General features: G+C 42.2%; 1 protein-coding gene across 1 annotated transcript; it reads right to left on the reverse strand.

Annotated features, from left to right (window-relative positions):
• Positions 1-595: 595 nt before the first annotated feature.
• Positions 596-9,266, reverse strand: LOC122644100 (protein DETOXIFICATION 40-like). Its single transcript, XM_043837699.1, has 7 exons — positions 8,635-9,266; positions 6,410-6,466; positions 5,939-6,177; positions 5,073-5,191; positions 4,885-4,971; positions 686-767; positions 596-643 (listed from the first exon to the last, which is right to left on the reverse strand). Exons 1-6 carry the CDS (start codon positions 9,258-9,260, stop codon positions 705-707), a joined length of 1,191 nt encoding a protein of 396 aa, XP_043693634.1. The 5' UTR covers positions 9,261-9,266; the 3' UTR covers positions 596-643; positions 686-704.
• Positions 9,267-12,430: the final 3,164 nt, after the last annotated feature.

Raw genomic sequence — 12,430 nt, forward strand, 5'->3', positions numbered from 1 at the left:
GAACAGGACCACTGTACCGGGCAGGGAACAGGAGACGATAATTATCCCATCACTAGCCACTTAGTATAGGACCACCAATTTTTTTTTTTTTTTGCAGATGATACCCCCATTAAGCATTAATTCAACCGAAGCTAAATCTTGCAAATTATTGTGCTAGCTAAGCAAAATATGTGATCATATCCCAGTATTGCATTCATTCCAAATGGGCAAATAGTTAAAAAGCGAACTATTTGATACAAAACATTTTAGCTTAATTACATTGTTCCACATGACTTCAATTGTTTGTTTAAATAAAGAATGGATTGATCAATGTTATGATCATAGGTAGATGGGTTATTGTGTTGGGTTAGTCTGTTAGGGGTAGATGAGTAATTTGTGTTGGGTTAAACTATTAGGGGTAGATGAGTAATTTGTTAGAAATAGGTTTTATAATGTAAAGCAACAGTTGTAAAGGGAATCAAGAAAATATCAAATCTCTTTCCTGTCTATCTTCTTCTTCCCCTGTTTCTAGGAGGTCGCTGCCCCATAATCCAGCATTCCCCTTCCTCTCCCCCTTCCTGCAATTCTTGGTGCTATGGCCTTCAAAAGAATGTCTAGAGATGGATAGCTTGTGTTGTTGCTAGCTTGATATAATTAGGTCTCTCAAATCTCAACCACCGCAGAGATATTATACAACCCATACTATTTAAAACTTCTTTCATGCCTTAATTTCCTGGTGTTACTTCCATTAATTTCCATTTATCCAAGCGTTTCTTGGCTTTCTCCACCTATCAAAATGCGATCAAAATGAGTATATGTAAACACATATGCTTATCAAATAATATACTCAAGTGTCATGAAATAATGCTTTAAATTATTAACTTGGAACAGCATCCCAATGAGAAACTGAGTGCAGGGAATGTTCACGTACGTGAAGTATGTGAACGACTCATAGCCGTTCAGATGGAATCCATTATGGAAGAATGTTTCATCTGAACAGTTGTGAGTAGTTCACGTACGTTCACATACGTGGACATTCATGAGTCCGGATCATTTCCACATATGTGGAGATAAATTTCTCTCCACATATGCAATAATGATGCCATGTGTCTTTTAAATTACCGGTAACTCTTTCTCCCTTTAGCATTGTTATCTTTTTTTTTTTAATATCATAAAAGTGTGGGACCCAGTAAAACAGAAACCCTGCCGTTCTCACTCCACTGTCCCCACCCTTACCACCACTACCACCACCTCTTCTCAGATTTGTTGCCGGAGCTCTGCTATTCTTCCATCAGACTCACTCAAGTTCATCACTTCCGATAGGTCCAATTATCTCTGCAAAAGAACAACATCATCTTTGCAACCTCACATCTGTTAACTAGTGAGAACCTCCTACCAATTTCGGCTGTTGCCTTGCCTTATTCTCGAAATCAAAACCATCTCCCCTTCCAAATAAATCCGAAGAAACCACAAGAGAAACATCCCGACCATCGTTTGTCAACCTCCTTTTTATTATTAACGATATTCAAAGAAGAAAAATTGTTCTTCCCTACAATCCCGGTCTCTCTCCATCTCTTGGTTTCATTCAAGCAATCTCGGGTCCCTTTCTCCATCTCTCTGTATCATTCAACCAGTTTCATACTCTCTAGGTATGTGGCTCTAAGCCGCAATTGTCCAATCCCCAACAAAAAGCTGAAATCCACTACTATTTAAAAGGTATGATGACATTTCAAAGGCTACGGCCGAACGGATTGAGTAGAGTATAAAGGCAGCTCAGAAATTAGGATTTACTGGTAGGTAGAGACAGTGAATGGTCTGAAGGGATTATGATTGAAATTTCAGGGCAAATAGAATGGGATTTCAGGTTGCTGTAAATTGGATGCAAAACCAAAAAAAAAATTTGCACTGATCAAGGTATGGCTTTGGGAATTTTACCGCAAAAAAACCAACATCGTCCATATCTGTCGAGAAGATGATAAAAGGACGAAACCGAGATACAAAGAAGAAAAAGATGGAAAGGGAAGTGACGTGAGTGCCACTCCTTTAATTTTGTTATATTAAAAAAAATAAATAAATAACAATGACGTGTTATATTAAAAACAGAAAAAAAAAAAAAAATGACGGGAGGAGAAAGTTGCTGGTTTTGCACAGGACACATGGCAGCAAAAGACCGTATGTGGAGAAAAGTTACCCTCCACATATGTGGAGATGATCCGGACTCGACATTCACCCCATCTGAGAAACTACTCTAATAATGCTGGAATTATAGGAAAGTAATAGGTGAAAACTTTCTTCACTACAAGAAATATGAGCTTTAGCTAAACTGCTAAATCCTTTACAGGCATTAATTCTACCCGCCACAAGACCATCTAGTACAAGAAAGATTGAATTTAGATGCAATATTTACAACTACTGCTCAATCTTTTACCAGTGGTTTTTCTCCACTGGAGTCCATCATGAAATTGTATTGCAGCTAATGAATTCGGGCGGTATTAGTTATTGCATGTGCATGAAGATTTAGCAATGGTAATTTTATCGCTACTAAATTTTTTTTATTAAAAAACTCAGCATGGTTAAATATAGGATCTAGATCTTCTACGGCGCGGGCTGCCCGTCCTACCGTACTATGCAGACACGAGGCGATGCATATTGACCGCCTTACCCCTGCCCGAGCGCCTTGCCCAAGTGGGGGTAAGGCGGTCATTGCATGCGGCCCTGTGTCTGCGTAGCACAAGCAGAACAAGACAACGCGTTGTAGAAGATCTGTGTTGTTAAGTCTATTACCTGTGGTAAATAAACCTCTGCAATATATTTATTTTTTAAACAAATAAGACCCTCTACCTCGCCTCCACCTTGTCTGTGTGCCCCCGTTCCCCACCCAACCCCTCCTTAGCCCCCCCAATTGGCCAATTGCATCTCCCCTCACCTCCCAACCTATCCCCACCTTGCTCCCTGAAACTCCCACCCCCATAACTCCCCGCCCGCTCCCCTACCCTCCCCTCCCCTATCCTATGCTCCCTACTAGCTGACCCCAACTCCCGTCCACTACCCCAATCCACTACAACTTCCCTCCCCACTACCTCCCCACTCCTATTCCCTCAAATGCTCACCCCCTTCACCCACATCACTCCCCGCCCCCTCCCCCCCCTCCCCTCCCCTACCCTATCCTCCCTACTAGCTCACCCCCACTCCCGCCCACCATCCCAATCCACTATAGCTTCCCTCCCCACTACCTCCCCACTCCTATTCCCTCAAATGCTCACCCCCTTAACAGCCCGCCCCCATCCTTATAAGCTCGCCCCAAGCCCCGTCACCGCTCCCCACCGTAACTCCTCTCCCCATCCCCCTCTTCATTTCCCCCTCCACCGCCCCCTACTGTAGCTCCCCTCCCTTGCTCCCTGAAACTTCCACCCCATCACTACCCGCTCCTATCCCCTGCCCCACCCTTCCTACTAGCTCGTCCCATCCCCCACTTCATCTTCCCCTCCAACGCCCCCTACTGTGGCTCCCCTCTCTTGCTCCCTGAAACTACCACTCCTGCATCACTGCCCACCTACATGCCCTGCCCCGCCCTCCCTGCTAGCTTACCCCCATGCCCTCTTCATCTCTCCCTCCAACCCCACTACAACTCCCCTCCGCCTCCCTTAATCCACCCCCCCCCCGGCAACCTTCCCCTACTACCTTCCACTATCCCCTTTCCTCCCACTCCCTGAACCCACCCCCAACAAATGTAAGTTCCCTTCCTTGTCACTGCAACCTACCTCCTCTACCACAATCTACTGACATACCCTTGACTCCACCCTGGCCTACCACTACAATTCTCCCCTAACCCCACCCCCTTTCTGAAATCCCCTTTCCACCTCACCCCACCCCTCCCCTACTTCTCTCCCCTCCCTAGCCTTGCTGAAAGTGCAACTCCCACACCATTGCAGCCACTGCACATACCACTTAAAGGGGGATAATCCTACAAAAGAAATGAGCAACTTGGCTACTTTTGGTAGTGAAGGCAATACTCAATGAGAAGAAGGAAGGTGAGTGGAGGTAATTTTTTACCACCCCAAAATGTTGATGTTGTTTAATTATAAAATGAAATATTTCTTCCCACCAAAAAAAAAAAAAAAAAGAAATATTTCTACTTCCAAAGGGCCACATTTAGTAGCGGTAATTTGTTACTGTTACCGAAAGTCTCACATTTACCGAAGGTAAAATAAAACCGTTTTTACAAGTAACCCATTTGTCAACAGTATAAAATAAAGCTATTGTTTCTACCCAAAAAAAATAAAATAAAGCTATTGTTAGGGTACCAAATTTATCGCCAGAAAAATAAAAATGCTGCCTTAGGTCCCCTCATTGGTTGTCGGTCTAGATGACCTCATCCTCGTCGTATCCCTTGGTGTGGGGAAGGAGGAGAGAAGGCAAACGGTAAAATATACAACAATGAAATGAGCCTATGCAATGGAGCCCGCGAGCGCTGTTCTTTTAGTTAAAAATGGTAATATAACACTAGTTAGTCATGCGCCCGAAAAACCCAGACACAGGGGGTGGAGAAATGACCACCCCCACCCCCCATGTTAGATGTCTCGCCGCATTTTCCTACACGAGAGTCATGCAACCAAGCAACGTTGTCTCCCTCTTAAAAAATAAAATTTTTAGTATTGGTAACTATTAATTATCACTAATTTCATTAAAAGAAAAAAAACCCAGACATTTAGAGGTATAACAACTAATTACTTCTACCACCTATAGGTTTTTAGCTTTTACCGCGGCTACAAGTGTTGCTAAAGTGCCTTTGTTAGTGCCCTTTCCTTGTAGTGTACAGATAAATAAGCACAAGTTCCATCTATTTCAACAAAAAGTACCATAACAAGCAAATCACTAGGCACAAAAATAATCAAATTGAAAGACTTCCATTTTCCAATCCGTTCGATAAGTAACCCATATTAAAATCATGGTCTGCATTGCAGTCCCTCCTATCATCCCACACCATATTCCCTACAATAATCAAATAACTCCCCCAAAAAAATATTAATATCATTTTAGTGAACTATTTTTATAATATATATATTAAGAGTGAACCTATATGTCATTCATACCTTAGCACCAAACTTGAACTTAAAACCAAGAAGAGTCCCTAAAGGGATCCCAACAATGTAGTAGCATCCCACATTAAGGTACGCCACAAATTTTTGCCAACCACACCCAACAGCCACACCTTCATTAACAGTATAATGAAATCTCTATTAGATACAATAATATTAAGAGAGAGAAGTCACGAACAAAAATTTTTTTCTTTTTTTTTTTTTATTGCAAACAGGTCATGTAGCACAATTCATGTAGTGGTTAGGATGGAGAAATTAGTTGTTGTAATATCAGACAATGTTCTTATCTTTCTTTTTGGTTTGCCATTTTTCTTTCATAAAAAAAAAATTCACGTTGTGATAATAAAGTATGACTAGGCGCCCAGGCTCACCTGCAAACCTAGCTTGTGTATAGACCTTAGATTTCTATAATAAACCCCGACCCGGGCCTTTCTAATAAAACCACGATTAATTTTAACCAATTTAGCCTGGCCCAGCATGGCAGGATAATACCTTTTGGTATCCTTCTAGGCATCACTATGCATAGTGAAGTATAACGCTTCACTATTTGTGACTTGACAATACATGAGTTAGTAGTCCATGTGATAAAAAGATCTCACTAAGCTTAGTGATGAAAAAAAACGAGTCCGGATCATGTCCTTGTACAAGTACCGTCCAAGATCCTTCAGGGCTAGTCACATGAAATCTACTATGGGACCCACAAGAAAAATTGATTCTATATGAGTGGCCTTGAACGGTACTTATACAAGGACATGATCCGCTCTCGAAAAATAAAAAATCTATATGTAAGTAATGTTGTATTAATTTTTTTTTTTTTGTGTGAATACTACTTTTCTATTAAAACTTTAGTAGATATATACCTGATAAGACAGGTTGGATTCCGTTGAGGATGAGATTAGTGGCCAACAAGGGGCAAAGCTCAGAGACTGCATTGGCAACAATTTTGCCACTTGTGAACGCATAACTAATAAAATGACGCAGCGCTAACACGACTATAGCCAGGATCACTGCGATTATGAATGATATTGAAGTCACTATCATCGCTGAGAATGCTGCTGATTTTGGATTTCCTGGTCCAAGCTCATTGCTCACTCTCACACTGTCACAAGAAAACCAAAAAATATATAAGGTTGTATTTGGTATGTATTCTTAGAATACAGTTTAAATCGATTTAATATTTTTGAACAATAAACTATTTTTATCATCTGAGAATGCAAAATTAACCTAAAATGCATACATATCAAACACAGCCTAAGACTAATACTTGTACCAAAAAATATATAAGACTAATATCAATCTAAAGGATAAATATAAAGGGAAAAAAGACCAACCTTGCAGCTGCATTGAATCCAACCGAGATCATGAAAACCCACCCAGCTATCGTCATGCTGCACAATCATATATTATACTCATTCACTTTAGTTTACATTAAATGAAAAGCGATTTAATTTATTTGGTTGTAAATGGTGTGTTAGAGGTTTGAATCCTTTTCTAATGGACACCTAAATAGTCAATGGGTGTGTGATGAGGCATAAAACACCCCACCAATCAGAGGTTGTTATGTGGCCGACCTTACCTCAGTCCAAGAACCGAACTAAGTTGAGCAGGAAATCGGGCCGACCCTATCTCCGATAAGTCACCTGACAGAGTCGAGCTCACACAGGTCAGCCATAAACTCCTGGCCATGCTGACTGCCGAGACCAACCTCTAGGGGCCGACCTCCCAGGCCGAGGTGACTGCCAAGGCCGACCGACCAGGTTGACCTCCTAAGCCGACCTCCCAGGCCGAGCCCTCCTCCACGGAAGCTACCATAGCGCCCCACCAGGGATCGCGGAGCCACGTCAGCACATCCCGAGAATCACAGGATAAGAATCGAGTCACGATCCCAGCACAATACGAAGTGACACTCTACATAGACTCTTACCTTAATAAGAGCCCGACCCCTAAAATAGCTCTCCACTCCGCTCTACACGAGAGAGCCTTCCGAAAGAAGGACTCCTACCATACTAGGACTCTCTCAACCGTCTCATCTCATCCTCACTCTATAAATACCCAGGTATGGAGCACCATTCCTCATCTAACTTTTACTAAGCTGTTACGCTGTTGCACTGGAGATCTAACTTGAGCATCGGAGAGTCCTAGGCCGGAGCCACACCGGCTCTCTTGTGCTCATCACTTGGTCCTTGCAGGCTCATTCGTGGACGAACCAAGCGTCGGAGATTTCACACGCAACAGTGTGTCTATTGGAAGACTTGTTTGAATGACTAACATACAAGCCTTGTAAGAAAAGACATGTTTTGGGATATATCTTTTGAAGACATCTCTTAGTAGTGGCTCTTCTTCTCTTATATAAAGAGAGTAGACCTTGCCCATTTTTTAAATATTGTTTTCTTCCCCATAGTAGTCTATCAATGTCGATGGGTTAGTGAACAAAGCCTTTGGACTCCCAACGTAATCTCATTTGAAACTGCAACCTATGGGATTTGAGAGTTGTTTTATTTTGGAGGTATAGCGTATAGGTGCATGGTCAACTAGGATTGCAGAATTGTGGCATTTAAAAACCTTAATATTGTTGAAATATAAAAAGATGATTTACCACTACGTTTCTTTCTACAAAAATATTTCAGTCACGTATACTATTTACCATATTAATTAGATAAGTCTTGTATTTATTATTAGTATATTATATTTCTAGTCTTAGGCTTTCTGCCCAACTTTTATATTCCACATAAACTACAATCAACATATTCAACACCATAAAAACCACCAGAAATCTAAACTCTCGAAATTGAAGATTTTAATGGGTTTAATGGTTTTGAATTGGACCAACTGAGGTTTGCGTTTCGATTGCCCTAAGGGGGTAGCTCAATTGTCAAAGACCAACACCTCATAAATAAGAGATCATGTGTTCAAATCTTCTTGGGCCTATCTATCCAAAAACGAAAAACAGTTTTTGATTCACAACTGAACCAGAATGAAGATTAATAATCAAAATCGAAATTGAATCATTAGTTCGGGTTCAATTTGTTACAATCCTGCTGTCCCACCCGAGAGTAATGAACTCTGGTGTGGGCTAATATAGTCCTGGGCACCTTCACCTACCGATCCAGTTTTGCGGGCTGAGATCCAGGATCGTATCAGTGGTATCAAAGCGGGCTACTATGTCTATGGGTCGGGGCACCAGCAGGGGCGACCTATGGAAAGGACTACCTAGTGCTCGAGGGGTCCGGAGTGAAAGCCGCCATGGAGTGGGCCACCGGGGACGTCAGTCCAGAAGCATGGTGGAATGTTGCGATCCTATTGTCCCACTCGAGAGTAATGAACTCTAGTGGGTATCCCACATTGGAGAGTAATGAACTCTGGTGTGGACTAATATAGTCCTAGGTACACTCACCTATCGAACCAGTTTTGTGGGTTGAGATCCAGAATCGTACCACTTCAACTTCAAACGATTGATTTTGGTTTAGATTTTTTTTTATTCACTTATTTTTATTTTTATTTAGTTAAGAGCTTTGGTTCACTTTTGAGAGTGCCAAGGTTTTCAGTTTTCACTTACCAAATAGAAAGAGAATCCAAAGCCAACTGCGGTTTTGGGAGGAAACCGGCAAGCAAAACCAGAATCTGAAAATACCAAGTCTCCAAGCAGAGCATCACCGCCGTAGCAGCTGATAGCTTAAAGAAGTTGGGCAACCCGGAGAAAGCTTGTAGGGTGAACCCGGTCCAGGTTCGCTTGCAGCGTTCACTCTTGACGATGTATATGAACTGGGCCACCACTATGATCCACCACGACAGGCTCAGCACCAAGGAAGCCCCTAACAACCCAAGCCTGATCTTGTACACCACTACCCAGCTTAACAACAAATGCACAAGCAGCGTAGCCGTCGATATGTAGGCACTGGGACCCACAATGCTCTGTGATTGCAAGAATTTCTGCATGGGAAAGTTGGCTGCGTATGCGAAGATCTGAGGGATCAAGCCGAACACGAACGTGGCAGCGGCCGATGCGATCCTTGATGATTGGCCGAGAAGTATCAAGATTGGCTTGGAGAAGATGTAGATCAGTGTGAGTGGGACCCCAGTTAGCATCAAAAGGATCTTTGATCTCTGAAGGTATATCCTTAGCATTTCATACTTCGATGCACCATAGGCTTGCCCACACAGGGTCTCCACTGCACTCCCCATTCCCAGCTGAATGACATCGCAATCACATACACAGACATACACAACTAAGAATATATAAATCACGTAATTAAGGGCATTAATATACATGTAATTTTTTATTTCATGGGGGCAGGGTAGGGGTGCAAGTTTGATTTTATTGGTCCGAATCCCTTCTTGACCCACCTTGAGCCCGAACACTGAGATACCCTGGCCTTGAGGGTGGGCTAGGGCTGGAAATTTCTGGCCTTGAGTCAGGGTTGGGACGGGCGAAGGTTGAGGCATCAATTTGAGCCCGGCCCGGTCTGACCTGACCCTGATTTAAACTTTAAATGTCACACATATTTTGTTATATAGGACCCTGATCCTCTACTGCCGAGCTGTCCGGCAAGACCCTACTGCCAAGACACAGCAAGGCGATAAATTACCGCCTTATCCCTACCCAAGCGCCTTGCCCTAGTGGGGGTAAGGCGATCATTTACCGCCTTGTTGTGTCTTGGCAGTAGGGTCCTGTCAGGCAACTCGGCAATAGAGGATCCAAATTGTGTTATAAAAGATATTATATATGAAAATAATAAGTGATATAATATATTTTATTATAATATTATTTTATATAAAATTGATCATTTTCTTCCCAGCCCAACCCATGTGTCTCCTTTCCCTCTCCTCATGATCAATCATGGCAATCATGGTCAGCCTGGCCTGACCCTGAGGGCAGGTCAAGATTAGATTTTTCTGGCCCAGAGTTAGGGTCGGACCGGGCCTGGGCTCAATTAAGGGAACGACTCAGATTTTTAGGCTAGGATTTTAAAACGCCCGACCCAACCCAACCCTGTTGCAACCCTAAGACAAGGTGGTTCTTTCGCACGCTCTTTGTGATTCTCGCGCAGACGCATGAGTAATGCTACCGGACGGAAAACACTTCCACATAAATCTATAATGGAGAGAGAGAGAGAGAGAGAGTAATGAAGAATGAATGTCTTATATCAGAGTATATATATGTTGGAATTTTTCAAAATATTGATGTGGACTTTTAGTCCCACATCGGCTATGAAAGGAAAGCTCATTGGGTTTATATGTGTTAGTAGTAAGTAGTTATTATTATCACATGTAATGCTAGAAGAGATTATGCGGTGCACTTGCGGCAGGGCGGTACCCGTCCGAGCGTATGCGTCTTGGCGTCTTGCGTCGCGCGTGCGTGAAGCGCAATGTGGCGCTTTGATGGCGCACTTGCGCCGCGCGTGCCCACACGAACAGCCAAGGGAGCCCGGCCCAATAGTCATGACGCTGTCAGGTCAAGTCATATGAGCCAATGGGTGTGACCCATCCGAACGAGGCCTTGTGGGCCTATAAATGGGCCACAATTCTCTCGGTCCAGGAAGGATTAAAAAAAAATATCTCACGATAGCTTCACAGTGTTCACATCCACTGCAGCGATGTGATCGCTTTGATTTATCTTGGGAGGCGGAGTTTCTTTGCCGCAACCCTTTGCGGGATTAGGAGGGTGCAAAATCTGTCTTAAGGCATGAACGATTTCGTTCGACTCAGGCCTTCTTCTGTCCTCTCCTTTTTGTTGATTTCTAACAATCTTAAGGCAGATTTGTTCAATGGAGAGAGCGCAATCATGAAGATACAGGAACGAGATAAGCAAACTTGAGAAGTTTGATGGGTCATTTTTCAAATGTTGGAAAGGGAAGATGTATTTCTTCCTCACTGCTTTGAAACTTGCTCATGTCGACGAGCGAAGAGAAGCCGAGCACAAACACCGCGGACACCACTACTGAAGCTTCAAATGGAGAGACACGGTGCGAGAACAGCGCGCTTGAGTGGGAGCAAGACGACTTCATGTGCAAGGGCTACATCCTCAATGGGTTATCAAACACACTTTATGATGTGTATGAGCCCAAATTTGCGACAAGACACGTCGAGAAAACTATGGGAGGATCTCGACAAAAGTACAAAATTGAGGATCTGGCAACAAGAAGTTTCTTATAAGTAAGTTGTTTGATTACAGGATGATAGGAGATAAGTCTATTATTTCACAAACCTATGAGTTGCAAGGTCTCATGAATCAAATCATCTCCGAGGGCCATTCTCTTGACGAATCTTTCCAAGTGTCATCTATTATTTCAAAGTTACCTTTTGCTTGGAAAGATTGTCGAAAGAGTTGAAGAGAAGAAGGATGCAATGATTATGCAAGAGTTGATTAAGTATATCCAAGTTGAAGAGAATTCTCAAAAGTGGATAAACTTGAATTGGAGGAAAAATCTCCAAAAGCTCATGTCATAGAAAATGCATATTCTAAGGGCAAGAAGAGAAAGTATGATGGGAAAGCATTTACGAGAAGAAAAAGGGTACATTTATTAACCCCAAAGCGGCTTGCTTGGAAATGCGGAAAAGCCGGTCATTTCAAGAAAGCAGTGATCTGAGTTTATATCAAGGAGAACCAACAAAGGACCAAGCCAACATGGTTGACAATGATGGAGGCTGCTATGATATCCGAGGTATACCGTGGGTGATGATGAGAAATGGTGGATCGATTCGGTGCAACCAAACATGTTGCCAAGAACAAAAATTTGTTCAAAGTTTATGAACCTATAGCAGATGGACAAGATCTCTTTATGGGAAATTCTTCAACCGCTAAGGTCATAGGTAAAAAACACGATGGTTCGAATCTCACATCCGGAAAAAGCTTACTTTAAATGATGTACTTCATGTTCTGATATTAGGAAGAACTTAATGTCGTAAGCTTGCTTGACAAACATGGATTTAAAATCCTGTTTGAGTCGGGAACATCATAGTGTCCAAAGGGGAGTTTATGTTGGGAAAGGATATGCATCGAACGGGATGTATAAATTTAATATGATTAATGAAAACTCATCTTCGCTTATATTGTTTCTACTTTTGATACATGGCATTCTAGACTTGGGCATGTTAATTATAAGTGCATGAGAAATATGGTTAAATTAGATTTATTACCAAAATGCACATCTTCTAGTCATGACAAATGTCTCGTATGCATCAAGTCTAAAATTGCTAGAAAATCTTTTAAGAAAGTAGAAAGGAATACACAACTCTTAGAATTAGTACATTCTGATTTGTGTGAGTTAGAAGGTATTCTAACTAGAGGTGGTAAAAGATATTTCATCACATTTATAGATGACTGTTCAAAATACACATATGTATATCTTAAG

The sequence above is a fragment of the Telopea speciosissima genome, chromosome 10 (genome assembly GCF_018873765.1).
Source record: "Telopea speciosissima isolate NSW1024214 ecotype Mountain lineage chromosome 10, Tspe_v1, whole genome shotgun sequence".
NCBI lineage: Eukaryota > Viridiplantae > Streptophyta > Magnoliopsida > Proteales > Proteaceae > Telopea > Telopea speciosissima.

What these genes read in the sequence shown, in the direction of transcription:
- LOC122644100 (XM_043837699.1), bottom strand. Translation starts at nt 9,260, where the DNA reads ATGGGGAGTGCAGTGGAGACCCTGTGTGGGCAAGCCTATGGTGCATCG. An exon ending in TTGGATTCTCTTTCTATTTG is followed by an intron (nt 6,467 to 8,634) that starts GTAAGTGAAAAC and finishes ATGATTGTGCAG; the next exon opens with CATGACGATAGCTGGGTGGG. An exon ending in AATCCAACCTGTCTTATCAG is followed by an intron (nt 5,192 to 5,938) that starts GTATATATCTAC and finishes CTGTTAATGAAG; the next exon opens with GTGTGGCTGTTGGGTGTGGT.